The sequence below is a fragment of the Acanthisitta chloris genome, unplaced genomic scaffold (assembly GCF_000695815.1).
Source record: "Acanthisitta chloris isolate BGI_N310 unplaced genomic scaffold, ASM69581v1 scaffold10355, whole genome shotgun sequence".
In the NCBI taxonomy this organism is placed as follows: Eukaryota; Metazoa; Chordata; class Aves; order Passeriformes; family Acanthisittidae; genus Acanthisitta; species Acanthisitta chloris.
Genome location: NW_008675380.1, coordinates 90,821 through 110,260, shown reverse-complemented (window position 1 = coordinate 110,260; position 19,440 = coordinate 90,821). Strand labels below are relative to the sequence as shown.

Here is a 19,440-nt window from a genome sequence, read left to right as displayed (position 1 = left end):
TATGTTTCTCACTTGTTTTCTTATATATGCTTTTGTTTCGTAATAACCTTCAGTTATAGTGCTAGTGGAGCTAACAAGATGTGGGAAATTGTGAGATAATTGAAACAGTGGAGTTCGTAGAGCAGGACTCAATTAGATAATATTGGTTTGTCTCATTTGTATTGTGGAATTTAAATTTCACCCGTTTAAGGAGATCTGTCTTCAACTTGAGACTGGGCTTTGAGAGGACTTCTTGTTAAAATAAATATTGTGATCTACACAGAGCTCTCATAGAACCACTTTGAAACAGTTGCCATCATTCCTGCAGTGTCTTTAGAAATGTAATCGGACAGATGGATGTGCTGGATTGGCACTGTAAGTGTCTTTGCGCTGAGAATAGTATCAATAGCTATTAATAACTTTGAAAGTCTCTACAGATAAATTAGTGAGTAGCGACCTTATAGCTGAGGAACACATGTTGTTAAAGTAAAAATAAAGGCTTACTAAGCATTGATTTTTGACTCTAACACGAACACATGGAATTTCAAAAATCACGTGCTTTAATAGTGAATTGTTTTCTTTGAAACTAATATTAAAAACAGATAATCACCACCGTACTGTGTCAGGATTTCTCTTGAATGTCAGAGTGACTGTGCTATGCATTTGTTTGCTTATTTTAAAAGTTTGTATCACTTGATAAAATAAAAAAATAATAATTATAGTCTCAATAATATGCAGGAAATTGAACCACCGAAATTCCTCTCTGTTGGAAAGGAGATTCTGAACCACATCTAAGAGAAACATTTGTGTTAAAACAATTATAATATATTTCACAAATGTTTTGTTCATGTGATTTTTGCCTCTAGAACACCATCAGTGCAAACTTCCTTGATGCATTTTTTTTCTTTGCTTGCCATCCATATTTCAATATAACTTAATTATGTCCTCTTTGGACGCTGCTGGGCTGGGTATTCAGTCCTTGTCATTGGTCCTGCTCTTGCATTAAAGTAGGAAATCAGAGGTTTTTATGTGTGTATTTCCTGTTAATTTCCCCTCATAAAGAATTACATCCTGCAAAGGTAGGTTCCTCAGGGCAATTTCAATTTTTTATTTATATGTATATGTTCTTCTGTTTCTTCTCTTTGCAAAGTGAAACTTTAGAAAGTATGTGCACAAAACGACAGGAAAACCATGGGTATATACATATTTTATGCTTTTCCCCTACATAACAGTAATTTTCTATCAGGAGCAGGTTAGCAGGTGCCTTATTCTACACTGGCTTCATCTTTGCTATTGAGTGCAAATTTAAGTGTTGGTTCTACAACTTTCCCCACCTTGCCAGAAAAGCACTGTACTACAGGCTGCGCCATCACAGCAGACATTTTATTTGTGATGGAATTAGAATCTGGGTCTTGGGATTTGAAAGACAAACGCATTAATCCCCTGAAAGGTTCAGTCAATCTCTGTCAATTCTAATCAGGTAAAGGCATTGGTCATTTTGCTTCAAAGCAGTTGGAGGGATTTTTTTAATTCAGGGAGGTGGCCTTTTTATTCCAAGTTTATTCCATCTTTCAGGTAATTATGTCCCTATTACATGTGAAAAACTGCAGGTTTTTATACACTCATATGTTCCCTTAAGCTATCACAGTTCTTTAATTCTCAGAAATCTTTTGTGGTCATCAGCACCAGCTAGTAAGTAGGACACAAAATTATGCTGGTTTTGCTAAAACAGGATGGGGATTGGGAGAGAGGAAGAGGTTGCAGTAGCTTAGAATGTTTATCACTTAAGCAGGTGACTTGAGAGAGTGAATTTATCTTAATTTCAAAGAAGGTATCTGTTGAGAACTTTGGAGCAAGGGTCTGCATATTACTGTGGTTTATGTGTGGTTTCCCACATCTTGTTAGCTCCACTAGCACTATAGCTATATATATAGCACTCTTGTTAGCTCCACTAGCACTATAGCTGAAGGTTATTACAAAATGAAAACATATATAAGCATGAACAGTCAGACTTACCAGGTAAAGTGAAATGAAATTGATTTTGTAATACCTTCTGTGCAGTAAGAATGGTATGTGGAGCTGATTTTAAATGGAGCAAGTTACTTTGCATTATCCAGGAGAGGCCTTGTGATGAAAAAGTTTCCAAGTCTAGCAAATTCTGGGGTGAATAGTAGCATGTTTTCTGATGCCACAGTATTAGTAAAAAATAATCATATGTGGAGTCTCCTGAATGCCCTTCATATAAATGTAAGGTGGTGGTCTCAGCACAATAGGAATTAGAATAAACCTTTTTACAATAGATTTGCTTCTGTTTTGGCCAGGACGTATCCAGAACTGACTTGCCTACTGTATTTCCTCTCATAGACTTGTCTCTGAGATGTGGTGGCTTGCTGTCTAAAAACCCTTTGCAGAGAGAGAAAGTAACAGGCTGAAACTGTGATATGGAAGTGCAGTGGCAGCTTCCCAGGTGCTCTTATGTTATTGTCCGAGTTAATGAAATATATCTCTTGGTTTTCTACAGTGAAGATCTTGAATTTGTAATACTTCTGGAAAGGAGGTGGAAGAACTGTCTATAGTACTGATGAGGTGGGACGAAAAGCCCAGTTGCAGCTGAGCTCTAATATAAGTTATCACTTCGTCTTTCCTTTCACCCTCTAGTGAATCCTCTCTCTTCCATCTAGAAATTCTTGCCTCCTGCCACAAAAAGAAATCAGGAATAGGTCATGGTTTCCTATTTTCAGCAGTGGTTTTAATATTCAGCTCCTGGGTAAAATTCACATCTTTGTCCTTTTTCATATTTCTTTGTATTCCCACTTCAGCATTTAAGATACCATGAAACACTGGGTTAGAAAACAGAACACAGGTTCTCTAATGTGCCTTTGCCCCTTTATATTGCTTACTGCAAGAAAGCTGGGGGAGCAACTCTGTCTCTTGCCTCAACTCCTATTAACTCTTTGCACACTACAGTGAAGTAAGGTGTGGATTTGATTGAAGCATGTCACACCTTCCCAGAGCTTAACTGATACCTGTCTTGCTTGGTGATGAGTCTTTGCCTATTACTTTGTAATAAGTAGATGATGAGGTTCTCAATTTCCCTTTTTTGTTGTTGTTGTTTTTTGTTGGGTTTTTTTAGTGGTGTTATCTTCTATTTTTAAATTCAGATTGGTAGAGCAACTGCTCAAAGCAATCAGGAACTAAAGTGTAAGGGATATAGCAGTGTAAGAAGTGCAATGCAACAGTGATTTTGGCTTTTGTAGATGGCATTCTGTGAGGTTCCAGGAACTTGCTTAAAAATATGAGGTAACTAACTGTCTTGTCTTATTTTGTTCAGTTCCGTGTCACTGCCTGTGTTTCTACAGCCAGTCTATCTGATTTTTTGACACTCCTCCTTGTACTCCTTGCCCTACCTTGTCCTTGGCTTCTTGTGGTGGCAGTGACCATTATTCTGGTAGCATCAGTCTTGCTGGAGGTTTCCATGCATGAGGATGACTTCTTTCTTCTGGTTTAAACACCTATAATGGAAGCAGCTAGGCTGGTTTCTCTCTCTTCTTTTCTGCTTCTTTTTAGGCCTCTTAGCATGTTACTTGGAATGTGCAGCTCAATTGTTGTTAAATCATCTGAAAGTAAGAAGAATCAGTGTTATTCACACTCCTTTCTGTAGATCACAGTGCTCCTAAAATTAAGTTCTAGTTGATGATCTTAAGGTAAACGAAAGAAACGAGAAAGAAGTGTAGGAGGAGTAATGGCAGTGCTGTTCACTACTTTCCTTATTACATTGGAGTTCCTCATTTTCTAGATAAGAAGAGTTTTCTAACTTATTGGTTAGCATTCCTGGGATCAGGAATCAATTTGTACTATAGGGTTTTTCTCACTGTCTCTGAGTTACAGTTCTCCAAAAGAAACATATCTTCTAGGCAAATATGTGCAGCTGCATTTGTGAGTTTGCCCACAATGACCGAAGGCAGGTGTCTTAAGTGTCTGAGCTTCCCAAAGAGCGATGTGATTTTCATATGAATTGTAACTGGCCTAAGCAACCAGAAAAGAATCCAGTTAGTATCATAGAGCTGTGCTGTATCTGCAGTTTTGATAGTTATGGAGTAGTTACCTTTTATCTCTTGCTACAACTCGAGATTAGCCTTTGGGGCGGAGGGGGGTGACACACAGGATGACATGGGCACTAAGTAAGGAGGTGTCATTGTAGTCTCTCTTCCCTCCTGTGGCAGAGCCATCTTCTGATCCTACATGTCACTGGTTCATCAGGCTAAGAGCCCTTTTTTGGTACTGATCCAGAACTTAATACAGTATATTCTGGGCTCTGAAATATGTGTAATGTAACTCTGGATCCCGTGAGTGACTGAAGGAGACTGTAAATAGACCCTTTGTTTCCTGTTTAGTAGTAGTTTAGATGAACTAGAACCATCCCTTTTATTTAGTTGTTTTCCAGTAACATTGTTAGCATTCTGTCTGAAACATGAGACTGACCTATATCAAATAGCAAAGGTACTTGGTTATCATCATACAACCTACCGAATTTGTGTGTCTTTGTGTGTTGAATATTTGGTTATGTTGCCACTGTAGTCACTATTTGTCATAAGCAAAATTGGTTTGTGGGGGATTAGTGGTTTGAGTTGTGTTTAGCTCATGTGATTCTGTTTCTTTATTGTTTTGGATTGTAGAACTGGACAACAAAGCTTGAAATAATGAATCTCTGTGTGAGGTAATGTGATATAGTGGTTTTTATAAAAACTATTTTCTTTAACCTTCCTAGAAAGAATGAGGGTATTGTATTTCTACTATCTGATGCAGCTATTCCAGGAGAGAATAATACTTAACAAATTCAATGTTAAAAGTGATGATGAAATATGTTTTATTCAGACCTTGTTGACTCTTTGTGTTTTCTTCACCCCCTAGACAAACGTGTTGATGATTGGCCCTTGATGCAGTCTCCATTTCCAACACTGACCATAAGCACTATTTATCTCCTCACTGTCTGGCTGGGCCCCAAATGGATGAAGACGAGAGAGCCCTTCCAGTTACGCTTCCTGTTGGTTGTTTACAACTTTGGAATGGTTCTGCTCAACTTCTTCATTTTCAAAGAGGTATATATGCCCTCTCACAAGAGGGAATTCTTGTTTAGGTTTGAGAATATCTGCAGGTTCCAAAATGAAAATAATCTTACGTATTCATGATGTCTGTTGAGAGTGAGCATGATGCACAGACTTTTAAAGATGAGTTTGCCTTTGTTGCAAGTATTTCTATAGCTGGGTACTTTCTGTTTGAGAAAAAATGCACTAAATGAATCTATAGAGAGAATTTGTGTACTAGCTATTCCAAGTCTGTCTTAGATTTATGTTAGTCTAAATACTGGACAGAATAAGTAAAATCTGTAAAAATTTAACACTGATGACTGATACTTTTTTTCTGTTTTAATACACTCTGAGACCCTTTAGGATTATCTTGTTAGAAATTGAACTGTTTGTGCCTTCAATGTGTTTATAATTTTCAGAAATTCAAATGTTCATTATCTGTAGCGAGGAAAAGTATCTTGTCTGTAAGTTATATTTTAGAATAAGACTGATGTGAACTGTATCTGTAAATAAAAATAAAAGGATACAGTCTTCTAATATTTGCTTTGGAATGTCCTGAACACGTTCATTTTAGTAAATTTCGGTGTCACTACATTTGTTAGGTTTCTGTACAGAGGAAATGAGTAGTAACAATGCAGTGGATCATTTCTGTAGCTGTAGCTAATTGAGATTACTTAGCAGTTTAGTAATCATTATTCAAGGATAGCTGTACAGAATATGGCTGATGCTAAGTTTGTGCTGCTGTGACTTTGCTTGTGTGGATCAAGAGTCATCTTCCTGAAAGACCTCGGATCATAAATTTTCAAAATCTATTTCCAGAAGAAAGGAAATGAAGAGAGCAGTTAAAATTACAGCATTGCAGAACTCTCTGGCTTAGCTGTTCTATACTTTTGCCAGGAAAGCATGGCATGTCTGATGATGATCTGCATACTGACCCTTCCCCAGAGCTTCTATAGCAAAGTCATTGACTGATTTCAACCTCTATTGAAGTTATGGTTCAGTAACATTTTAGTCATCAGACCTCAGTCATCGTTTTGTCTAAATTGTTTCCTTGTATTATTCAACGAAGTAATAAAATGCTACAGGTACAGCAGAATTTAATGCTGACACCCAAGCATAGCTGTGGGAAGAGTTGAAATCAGATCATCTTGTCAGGTTAAAACTGAAACTCCTCTGAAAGGAATTCTGCGCTGTTATTGCCATGCCTTTTTGACTTATCGTTTAAACTGGTTTGTTTTATCCATATACTGAATTATACCAAACTTATGGTCAATTAATTTTCAAACCTATGTTGCTTATAAGGTAAGTACCATGTGTTTGTGGCATTTCCAAGTCACTGAATTAGCATAAAAATGGTTGGGGCTGTAAATAGGTTTGCTGCTGCTAGGCTGAAGGCTCATGATTTTAGACAGCATTCTAGTTTCCTGCTCTCTGAAATGGTCAGTTGTTGCTCCATGGATGTTAAGGCTATGGATACAACATTTACAGGAAGTGTCTCTTCTTGATCTTTGAGACTGATAGGAGGAAGGTGTTCAAGTTTCAGTTGTTCCCTTTAACCAGGCAACTTCTCCTTCCATCTACCTGATGTTTGCAATACCAGTGTGCCACTGTTGTAATTCATAGGAGTAATGTAGCTATTATGAGTAAAATGATACACAGTTGGTATTTTGTGGATGACTGTGAAGTTTCCAGACACTGCTGAGATCAGAATTGGAATGTGAAATGCCTTTTAATGTTATTTAAATAACCATCCTGATGGCAAGATGTTTCATTCATCTGTGGTAACTTGTGACAAATGGTAACTCCATAAGGTTGTCTAGTCCAAGACTCCCATACACTGGACTCAAATTCAGGTTCAAATTAGGAGCAAATTTTGCTAGAACCTGCAGAAGTCCTGCATGTATAGACCCTATTTTGCCACAAAATCATGAATTTCTTATTCTACTTTGAGGCAGTCTGGTGAAGTCAATTTACTGCCTTTTGCCAAGGGAACATTGGTCAAGTTATCCAGTAGGTCACAGTAGAGTTTGATTGGTTTTTGTAATAGTGTGGACTAAACTTTCCCAGCACATTTGGTAGTATCCAATGTGCTCATGCCTGTGTGGGTCCACACTGGAGAGCAGCAGTCTTAGAGCAGTTTGAAAATGGACTTGGATGTTGCAGAAGTAGTTCAGTTTCTTTTCTAGGATAATTTCTGTGGACAGTTCTTTCATTTACCTACTTTAACAGACATGTGCAGCAAGTAAGTGCAGAGGTTCACTAGGTTTTGTATGTTGGGTTTTTTTTCTGGATAACACTTATCTCTGCATCTGACTGCACTCCTAGTGCTGTGTGCAGAGTGAGATAGCAAAGTAAACTCAAGTTCAGTCTAAATAAGGTAGAAATCAGGTTAGTGGTAAGAGAAGTCACTGCCTACCTGTGTTTATTTTGGAGATCTTTTTCCATCACCCTTCTTTACTTTTACAGCTCCCAATTTACAGGTTATGACTGCTACACTGCTGTCTCTTTTTGATCCTTAACAGGGTAGGATTACTTGGCTTTAAACAATCTCTGGTCATGGCTTTAAAGAATCTTGGATCATAACATTTATGAATGTCAGGATTAGAAGTATTACTTGAACTTTGTACAGCTCTAGACAGATGCACTTCTGTCCAAAGGGAACTTCCTCAAATGTCAAGTTTATCTTCTCCTGCCCAGGTTATTGCAATGTGCTTGGTTTGAAGTGGCCCTACAGGAGCACTTTATATGCTTTAGGCCATGTCTGTTGGCACAAAACGGGGAACTTTTCTCCATCCATTTTCTCTCAGTGTGTTTTATGGGTGCTTAGATTTGGCTGCTCAAGGTGGGGTTTTTCTGGATTTTCATTGTTACACTGTGTCAAGAATCATAGATCCAAATTATCTAATCCCTGTCTCTTGAATAGACTTCTCTCGAATCCATCCTGGAAATAGCATTTCTGTCAGTTGTAGTGGAAGCAATTAGGTATTTTCTGTCTCTGAAGCTAGAGCCATCAGAAAGAAAGAATATTTGTATTTGAGTGGCTTAAGGCCATACTGGAATTTGTAGTAACTTGTATGGGGCTCTCATTATCTGGACAAATACAGGCAGGGAAAAATTAGTACTTTCTTTTTAATTTATATGAAAAAAAATCAGTACTGTGCAACAATGGGTTGTTAGAACTAAATATTGGCTTTCTTCAATAGTATTCTTGGAACCAATAAAGATATTGAAAGTATTTCTGTTCAATTAAGTTTTATGTAGCAAGAAATTTGTTGATAATTTTTATAAATGTGTTTTATGTAGTATCTTTCCCCTCATGTATGACTTTAATATTTTCAGCTGTTCTTGTCATCAAGAGCTCGAGGGTACAGCTATGTCTGCCAGACTGTGGATTATTCAGATAATGTTTATGAAGTTAGGGTGAGTATTTCTTTTTCTTTTTTGTATTTGCATATGAATGTGTGTAATATATAGCACTACATGATGGTTTAAGTCTTGACTGAAAATAATGTTTCCAAAGTTCTGCTGTCAGCCACGACTGGTTCCCGTTACATTCTCACAGATCACTTCAGGTTTGACCACATTGTACATAGCAGTTTAATCAAAGTGCATCAGCATATTTGCATTAACTTTCATCTGAATGCTACAAGTAAGGGTAGTCTTAAAGATACCATCCCTGGCTTCATCAGTCTAGGATAAGCTTTGTATACATACTCTGGTTCCTAGATCTTGCTGAAGTTTATGATCCCAGGGTAACCACAGTAAAGGTGTTGTGTTCTAGCTAGATCAAAGCAAGTAAGATTTATTTGTCTGCATGTATTGTGGTGGTACTTCACCTCTGCTGGTGAGGCAACTTTTTGTCTCCTTTACCAATGTTTGGCTTCATGAGGTCCTGCTGGCTTCTGGCAAATGTGTTATAAGTACATTTCATTGTAGAATCTTAGATTTCAAATCTGTGGGTTTTGGAAAGCATTCAAATTAAAATAAAAGTGCAGATGCTTGTTAATTTTTGTAATGCTGTTGATTAGCTCATGTACTAAACGTTATCTTCCAGCAGAGCTGACGCTTGAGAATCTCTCAGCTGTTCTTGCAAGTCTCACCTACAGATTAGAACATGTTCCTGAAAATGTAATGAAAATATGGTATAGTCTAAATACATTTCATGTTTATAACACATCTTGAAAAATACCTTTCCCAAACCAGCACATCTGCCTACAAGGTGGCTGTTTGTGGATAGTATTGCTCAAAAGCTTCTGCATGTGGCAGGGGTGGTAGTGAGAAAGAAAGGTTTGAGTCTTAGGCCTTATATATAATGGCTGATATTGCAGAATAGCTCTGTGTGTAGATTTTATTGGCCTTATGATAGTTGCCAATCTTTCACCTTTGTCAATACCATGCTCTCACTATTGCAATCACTGGAATGCTCCTGTTAGTAAGTGTTGAAAAACAAGATCTAGCAAAGTATAAGAAGTACTTGTCAGGTTGGGGGTTTTTTTTAATAGATAAGCAAAATGGAATGCCCTTGTACTCAGAATTTTTGTAGTAGCTAAGTACAAGAGGTATGACTTAGTGTGAAAAAACTCTGTTTCATAGCCTCATTTTTGGGTGCACTATTTTGTGGGAGGCAGTGGAGAGATCAAACCTGTTCAAAGGACTTATCATCTATTTTGTTTGTCATGACAAACAAAGCATTATTTTACAATGAAATAAAGATAAAATGACCTGCAGAATGTTTTTATAGCACATCATATGCCTAGAAAAGGACTGCTCTAGCAATATGTAGTCTTAGGATTTCCCAACTTTTTAATTTCTTTTGCAAACTGATGGATTTGCATAAAAAATTATTTCTGAAGTTTTAATTTGTAGCATGTTGAGTTTGCAGATGACACAGTCAAGGAAGCAAGGAAAATTGAGTTCTCTCAAGTTGTTGCAACAACTGTATGGTATGCTGTCTGTCAAGACTGTTATTTTGATCACTTTCAGGTAGTTCTTTTGAATGAATCTCAATTTAGGTAAATTAATTGCAAGTAGGAAATTATGCTTTCTACGAGTGTATTTTATCTAATGGAGGAGTCTGAGTTACAGTTTTGTTCTGCTTTACAGTGTATCATGCTCTGAATTTAGAAAGTATATTGTTATTTTTTGACACTGTTGGACAAAATACTCCAAAAAACCCCCAAACCACCTCAAGACTCCTTTCACCATTGTTTTCAGTGTTTCATCATAGGTTTCACCGTAAACCTGCAAAAGCAGGTTTTGAGTTTACAATTGATTAACATTGTAGCACATCTCTCACACCCTTTTAATAGATCTAGATACTAAATGTCTAGCATCTATTGGCACCAGGTTTGCTCTGAAGAGAAATGCTGCAGTGCAACAGTAGAATTAATTACAAAGGCAATGACTTTATCTGTAACAGAACAAGTAAATAAGTCCTGTATTGCTCAGATAAAGGAGGCTGGGACTAACTCCAATGGAAACAGCAGTGAGCCCAGCAAGCATTACAGACTGTGCTCTGGAAAGCAACAGATTGAGCTATGACTTTATTGTGGGGCTTAGAAGTCTGCAACAGTTATTCAGAGATGTGAAACTAGTTGCATATGGTAATCTAAATGGCAACACAAAAGCCTTGGTATGACCTCTGTTTCTGTCTTTTGGGAAATGTGCTGCTGTGATGTTGCCATGTAATGGCCCCTTTTGACCATAGCTCTGGATCAAAATGAGGGGTCAAGAAACTGTTCTTTGTCTCTCAAGGGAGTACAGAGAGCTGGTAAACAGCTCCCCCAAAAAAAGTTAGGCAAAAGTCTTTCATTTCCTCTCCAACCCACATCGTGTGTCAAGATGGTAAGCCAGTGGTGATTCTAAGAGAACAGTGTAAGAGCATGTGGTGGCACTTCCCCTGTATAGTCTAGCAACACCAGCAGTCTGGAGCTCACAGACCTCTTTAGTCAGACATAGCCAATTTGTTTTGTCAGTTTTGAAGATGCTATTTTTACATGAATTTGCCTGTATGTTTTCTTCAACTTTATCAAGCTTCTGGCTTTCACTGGCAATTAATTCTGTAGGTAGATTACACACAATATGAAGAAGATGGTCATCCTACTTACTGTTTTGAACCTACCTACTCCTGTTAATCTCACTCAGACTCCCCTGGCTGCTCTACAAGAGGCAATGGACAAAGTGATGAAAAACAGACTCCACACTCACAGAAAAGAACTCCTTTATGAAGGACTTAAGTGTGTTGTTACGAAAAAAATTCAAATGTTCATAGTAGACAAGAAAGGAAAAGGGGAAACAAATCTCCAAGAAGAGATTTGAAAGGAGCTGCAGCTACATCTTGAAAAATCTTTCTTGGTTAAAGCTTAAGAGACAAAATAATAAATGCCAAGGGCTGAGGTGTTAAATCCATGCTATGTAGTACTCTTTTGGGAGCTTCAGGATTTGAAGTGCACGGTTTCCTAACACTGTCTAATTTAAGGTATGTTAGTGTCTGTGAGTAGTTGTGAGTAGTCATTTTCCTCCCCTCTGCTTACACCTGTGTGTCCTTGTTTCCCAGGTCAAGGTTCATCTATTTTATTAGCATTTCTGAAGAGCTAAGAATTGGAAATATGGGGTTGTATATTCTTAGTTTTAAGTGTGCTGATTGTAATCATGAAGCTGAGCAATGTCTGTATTGTAATTGTAATCCTCATTGTTTGTAGTTATGTCTAGAGCTTGAGTAGCTTCCTCTCATTAAAAAAAGTAAATTAATTTACTTTAAACTTCTGTGAAAAGGGAACTTGATTTAACCAGTCAAATCCTGTAAACAAAATTCTTTAACTGAAATAGGGAAAAGAGTTCTCTTTAAAAGCCGCTTAAAATTTTCCTATTACTGTTACATTGCAAGAAGTACCTGTTCCTTCAAACCCCTTAATGGATAACTATCTCCAACCCAAACTGAAGAAGGATCATGCCAAAGTGGAGTCCTGTGTTAAAGCAGTTGTCCATTCAAAAGCCCTGCAGCAAGCAGAGGACATGGGATTGGACCTCTTGTTGACCCCCTTAATCCTAGGCTGTAATGTAATCTTTCTGTGCCATCTGGTGTTTTAACAGACTTAGATTAGCACATATGAAAACTACCAGAAAAGTTATGGTTGTGGCTAATATTGCTCATTACAGGAATATGCCTTTTTAATGCATATTCTCTTTTAAACTATTTCTTTCTTTACGCTGCGTCCCAAGAATGACTACAGGTTAAGTCCCAATTTCTGATGCTTTGCAAAAGAAGTTTAATAGTTGCCACCTGCTCCCAACATAGCTTACATATTGGTGTATTGTTCTACTTTATTTCTGTCCTCCATCACTGATTGCATGCATCACCTTGGGCAAATGACATCTGTTTCTTTTTCTTTTTCTTTAAGTTAATGATGAAAACATCTATATAAGTCACTGGAAGCGCTGAAATAGATCATCAGTATAGAAAACAACAGGTTTGAGGGTGCATGTAGTAAAATTTGATGATAGGAAGAGCAAAGAGGCTGACAGGCAAAAAAAAATCTACAGGAACAGAAGATGAGCAGGTATAATCCTACAAAGAAATATAGGCTAGGGGTTTTGTTGTTGTTGTTCTTAATTGATAGGAAGTATTTTGATCAGATGATTTTTATCCATGGGTTGTAGTTGCTTTTTGTGCAAGGCAGGTGGAATTCAAAAGAAGATGAAGGAGGTGTTTTAAATTACTTGTCCAGGAGCATATACTGAACCTGTGGCATTTTGGTCTTTAAACATAAGGGTTTTGTAGTATTTTTCTCCACTTGCATTTTGCTCTATCTCATACAGTAAACTGGCTATTTGCTTATTGTCTCCTTGTTCCACTGTTTCACTAACCAAAATGCCTGTTTGCTTTTTAAGAGAGATTATGGCAGTTTGCTTATAACTGACCTATTGATTCTTTAAAAGGACCTCCAGAGAGCTAAAGTGTTGCAGTGCTGGCTTGTCATTTTATGGATACAACCCAAAGTGTTTATTGTTAACTCATGAGAAGAAAAGATGCTTATCTTAATTTATTTAAGAGGTGCAACTTTAGCAAAGATCTGTAAAAGATGCTGGACTGCTATGCTAATCTATGGGTGTGAGACAAACCTTGATGTGGGTGTTATTAAACACCTTGCTACCTGTCCCAGAGGCAGCTCTGTACTAGATATTGAGCAATATATATATTGATGGTTCTTGCAACTTGCCTCTGTGTCTGGGAACACCACGATCTGTGGGAGTCACTTTTCTCTCATAAGCCACTCTCCAAGTTTGACAGATAGTATGTTTTTTTGTCAAACTGGCAAAATCTGCCTCCCCTTCCTGAGACCTGCAGTTGGCTAAATCACATCCAAAGGCTGAGAAGGGTGTTGAGTAATGGATACACAGAAGTCTGCAGTTTGGCAGCAGTAGGATGTTCAGTCCCTTTGGGAAACTGCAGTCTGCAATGCAGATCTGCAGCACTTTCTTCCTGTGCTGCTTTTTTGCTTCTGCTGTAATTTCTCCTGGAATGTTCACCAGTCCAATTATGGCTGTGACAAACCTACTCTGAGGAGAGTTCCTTTCTCACTAGTTTGCAGAGTTGAAGGAAAATACCATGCAGGATAGTAGCACTGCTCTGTGCAGCTCATTCTTCTGATTCCCCTTTCTCTGTCTTGTCTATGTGTGTAGTTGGGAAGGGAAGCTACTCTGTGTTAGCTTTTTTTCCTTCTGTCTCCCCTGGGGATTGAGGGGGTGGTGGGGTTATTTCACACCATGTTAAGGTAAGAAAGGCTGGTTTGCCATCAACTGAGTCCTGAAAGACAAGGTGAACTTCTTACAAATGTGTGTTGTGACATTGCCTGCTCTCCTTGCTGGTGGTACCAATTCCAACTTTTTTTTTTTCCTTTTTCATTCTCTATGTGAGTCACCATCTGGGATATGTTCTGGTCCCACCCTTGCATAACAAGCTCTATGACTTACGATGCCAGGAACTAGACTTGTTGCTATGTTTTGGGATCTGGAAGAGTCCCTGCCACTACCACACTCCCATATCATAGTATTAGCAAATTGCTACACACAGCTTCTGGGCTTTACTCATTCAACAGTATTCTGATTCCAGCAGGAAGCTGTGCTTATGTTGCATCTTGGGCAAGATTCACTGTGATGGGTGGATTCAAAAAAGAATTTTGGGTGTGTAGCACTGCACTGTTGGATAGATGGGTTATATCTCTGCAGCTTTGGTCTCTTTTCTTCTATGGTCTCATTTCTTCTATTCCCTGAATGGCACAGAGCCACTGGGGAAATGCTGCTCTCCAGAGGGCCAGAAGAAGCAGGGGGGAATATCACTCTAAGGCATGTGATGTCTGTACTGCACCTAACTTGTAAGAGTGATTTAGTATCTTTCCACCTATATGCCTGTGGTATTGAAAGTATTTTATGTAAGTTTTCAACCTCTGCAACGTCACTTTATCATAGTCTTTCTGCCTCGTTGTTCTGACTACATCAAAATGTTGCCTCACTAGTAGGGGAAGCCCTGTAGTAGTTTTCTTCCACAAAGCCCAGAATAGAGAGTGAGGACACAAACTCCCTGTGTTTAACTGGTAAACTCTTCAGACATGGCAAAGATTTTAACTGTATTAGCACTTTTTTATGGTTGTGATTTGTGAGCAGTAGACTCAGAATAATTGACTTTCATGTCCAGAATAGATGAATGAAGTTTTGTTTTTGTTGTTGTTCTCATACCATCAGATGTTTGATGATGCCACCTCAGCATTTACCAGGATTTGGGGAAGGAAGAGAGATCCTTCTCTTGCAGCATGTGGAGAGAACGTTACCTCGTTCAGCCTGGAGTCACTAAAACTTACGTATTGTCTGTTTTTCATTGCAGATAGCTGCTGCTTTATGGTGGTATTATGTCTCTAAAGGAATTGAATATTTGGATACAGTATTCTTCATCCTGAGGAAGAAATTTAACCAAATTAGTTTCCTTCATGTCTATCACCATTTCACCATGTTCACCTTGTGGTGGATTGGTATTAAGTGGGTTGCAGGTGGACAAGGTGAGTTCCCTTCCTCCCATAACATTTTGACTGAGTACAAGGGAGAATTGTTACTGTTTGGGAGCAATGGAAAGAAGTTTCATAGACTTGAGTTTATAATGCACAAGACTGTTTGTTTATTAATGTGTACAGTCTTCCTCTGTGGGAAATATGGGGGAGGAAAAGATAACAGGGCAATAATCTAATGAATTGCAAAACTTTTTTTCTTTCCCTCATGGGCATCAATTGCAAGTGTGAAGTTCTACCTTCAGAAGTGAAGTTCTGTATGAAGCAGAAAGATGTATACATCTTGCCTAACTTTAATTTTTGCACATACAGAGAACTGCAAAATCTAATTATGGGCCACAGTCTGTGTGCAAATGTGATGAAGTTAGTGAAGGTGTTATTTTGGCATTGTATCTGAGTTTGAGGTTTACTTTCTTTTTTACAAAGAGGCATGTATAAAATTCTGAAACCTTCCCTTGGAGGTGAGCCAGTGAATCTGTCGATTCACTTATTAAAACCTATTCATAATGACACGAGTCTTTAATTTGTTATCACCCTTTTATTTTCCTTGCACCCTTTCTAAAGCCTCCATCAAATAATTTTATTCCATTGTGCTTACCACATCCTCCCTTGCCTGCATTGTACCCTTATTCCTCTTGTTTTGCCATGTCTCTCAAATTACAAGCTCTGTAGAGCTGAGGGTACAGGGAAAATGCCCTGGTTTGTTTGTAATGTGCTTTGTAGGCTTATGACACTGAAAATACCATATAGTAAACACCACACCAAAGTAATACCTTGTGTTTGGTTTTGTTTTGTTTTGTTTTGTTGTGGGGTTTTTTTCAAACCACACTAATACTTAATGCATGGGGGCTTTATGCTGCCATTTACTATAGGTCTCTTGTACTGAGTGCTCACTAATATTCAGAAGAAGAAATATAGAAAATTAGTATTTGTGTCTGTCTTTTAATTCCTGCTAAGTAATCTGCAAGATACAGGTAGTCAACCAGACTTTTCATGATCTTTATTGGCAACTGCACCTGTAAAATAAGTTTATTGGAGATTGGGTGGTCACTTGTTATCTTGCTTAGAAATTCTCTGGATGTCTCAAAATGCCATCTCCCTTGTTGCCTTTTCAGAGTTTCCATGCTAAATATCAGCAGTTTTCCATGTAATACTTGCAACGATTTCCAATTTTCTTTCAAGTTTTGGTGTTCTTACACTGCCTCTTAGTTTCTAGACCCTGCAAAAGGAAAAGCAGTCGTTGCTTTTCTGCATTTATGTAGCACTACTGCATAAATGTGGATAGATCTGTGTTCTTCTGTTTTCTAGTTGATAGCACATTGCTTACATAGACAGGTCTATTATAAACTAGACCCTATTATAACTAACTGTGTCTAGACCACATGGGCATCTGAGCTGTCAGCAGCTATTGTCTGTATTGCCCTAATCTTATACATTAGGGACTTTTTGAGCCTCTCTGTCAGTGTAAGAATACCTTAACAAGATATAATGTGTTTCTGATAAATGGCTACTAATCTTGACAAAGCAAAGAGATCTTAATGCAAACGAAACTGTCGTCTTTATTTCCAACATGGATCATGCTGGAAAATGTTATACCATATATTTGTATATGTAAGAATGCTGGATATTTTAAATCATAAATAAAGAAACTAAAAATAAGCAATTTAGATAAACTTACCTAAAAGTTCATATAATCACAAGTCAGATTTTGCTTTGTATGATTTTTTTTTTGCCCTATTTAATCAGACCTCCATGTGAGTTTCTTGACTTCTTGCTGAGAAGTGAACCTTGTGCATTTCAATACAGTTTAAAAGACTTAAGTTTAGAACCTGATACTTTATCTTTCCATTGTCAAATACAGCTTTTTGCAGTCCTTTAGTAAACAGCCTTTAGTAAAACGATTGCATTTATGCTACAACAACTCATGTGGAATCCATGTCATGTATGTCTGTTCAATAAAAATCTTAGGGGAAGCTTTTGCATAAATAGTTCCATCAAAGGTGTGACATATCACTTGCATGAACAGCTCTTTGTGTCAGCAGATGTTGACAGTCAGGTCTGTGCTATACTATCAAATATTCTGAAGATGGAATCCTGACATGTCCTGTGCTTTATAATTTTTGCTGTCACATGAATAATACTAGAAAAGATTTACTTTCAAAATTACATGATGATCTTCCCTTCTGACCCTGGACAGCTTTCTTTGGAGCTCAAATGAATGCATTTATCCACGTCATCATGTACATGTATTATGGATTAGCAGCCTGTGGCCCTAAATTTCAGAAGTACCTGTGGTGGAAACGATACTTGACCATATTGCAATTGGTAAGTGAAACTTCTCACTTTCCCTCAAAAGGTATTCCCTCTGAGTGGATTTGCATTTGCAGAGCTTTGGAACAGATGCTGCTACTTCTAAAAGTTCTTTGCTGTCTGATACTTACAGCTCAAGTTAGAATATTTCCTGGAGATGAAACATTTATTCAGTTTCTCTAAAAATATGCAGCATAGATTAGAGTTGTGTGAGTTAATGTCTAATATTTCCTTGCTGGTTGTTTTTGCAAAAACGTGTTCAAAAGGCAGATAAAATCCAGATCTCTTATCTCCTCATTTTCTGTATTTCTGAAAACTGGTGCCAGGTACTACAATAAATGTGATGTTCCTGGTCAAGCATATGTGTGTGTGCATGAATGGAACAGCCAAATACACCTTTCCTACCACCTCCAGAGTTAACAGTTTTCATAACTTAATGCATTGGTATACATTGGTGCAGTCAGACCTACAGAATATAGCTATACCTTTTTGATTCTGTATTTTCTGTCTTTCAGGTGCAGTTCCATGTGACTATTGGCCACACAGCCTTGTCTATTTATATTGATTGTCCTTTCCCTAAATGGATGCACTGGGGTGTAATTTTCTATGCTGTCACCTTCATTTTCCTGTTTGGGAACTTCTACTATCGGACATATAAGCTGCCCAAGGAACCCGTAAAGAATGGCAAAATAGCAAATGGTGCTGTTGCAAATGGAGTAAGCAAACCAGAAAATAATGCAGTGGTGGAAAATGGCAAAAAGCAGAAAAAGGGAAAAGCAAAAGGAGAGTAACTTGATCCAGGCCTTAACCATTGTTGGCAGTGAGGAACCTCCAGTTTGGTTTATAAAAGGAAGAAAAAAACACTATCTGTACCAATTAACCTTAGGTTACTGAAGAGCTAGAACACAGATATTTTCATTATTTATGAAGATTGTTTTAAGAACAACACTAAAGTTGAATTTCTATTGTAATTATGTAATTATCATGCATATGGTCTCTGTGTAAACTTGTAGACTGCTGGTGTTGGTGAATGTAAGGAAGAATTGCAGTTGATTCCATGTTTAGCAGTCCAAAAGTTAATACTACCACTGATACAGGAAGTTTTGTTGGCACCCACATTTCTTTGGGGGGTGGGGAGGGGAAGGAAGTAGCGTTTGGATACTTGTGTTTCTTTCCAGAAAATTATTAAATTTCAAATTATGACATATTATCTAATCAGAATGTGCAACGTTTCTTGTCCTCCTTGGAGAGTATCTTCAGACACATTATGTGCTGTCAGAACAGTGTTTGACTTTTCAGACATTACTTGATTTAATTGATTATCTGTTACAGTTTGGTTTTTGTTTTTTTGGTTTTCTTTTTTTTTTTCTTGTGTGGAAATATACCTACCTCTTCATCTGCTGAAAAGAATATTGAGCATTAAATAACTGGTTTCTGAAATATGGAGTCCTCTAATCTAAATATCCGTTAACACTAATTCAGGAGAAAAATATGATTTCCTGTGGGAATAAAAGGGATTTTTGGTGGTATTTTTTGATCAAGTCATCAATAACCTTTTTTAATGTAAGCTAAAATTTTTTGAGTGGTACTTTTAGTATAGCTAAGTGAAGAAAACATTTTAAGAATGTATAAATATAAAATAATACATTGTTTGAAGCAAGCAGTAAAAGTAGGCCTGCTGCTTGTTGTCTGTGACCTGCATTAAACCTGTGGCACTGACTGATACTGAAAATGGTAAGATAATGTTCTGGTAGAGAGAAAACAGCAACTTGTAATTCCATTTAGAAATGCTGTGTGCAGGGGTAGTCATGCTAACCACAGGACAGTCACTTTATTGGGAGGGAGAATTTGATAAAAAAGAACTAAATGCAGCAAACAAAATGCTGAAAATGTTGTTACTGCTTGATACCTGTCAAGACTCTTGTTAGACACTTGCAGACAAAGTATTTCTAGTGGTCAGACTACCATTTTTAATCAAAACTGTTAAAATAAATTGAAGCCTTTTA

General features: G+C 37.6%; 1 protein-coding gene across 1 annotated transcript; it reads left to right on the top strand.

Moving 5' to 3' along the window:
* Positions 1–4,144: 4,144 nt before the first annotated feature.
* Positions 4,145–18,874, top strand: ELOVL4 (ELOVL fatty acid elongase 4). Its single transcript, XM_009075725.1, has 6 exons — positions 4,145–4,161; positions 4,889–5,078; positions 8,406–8,486; positions 14,947–15,118; positions 17,322–17,449; positions 17,950–18,874. The coding sequence occupies exons 1-6, from the start codon at positions 4,145–4,147 to the stop codon at positions 18,223–18,225; spliced, it is 864 nt and encodes a 287-aa protein (XP_009073973.1). The 3' UTR covers positions 18,226–18,874.
* Positions 18,875–19,440: the final 566 nt, after the last annotated feature.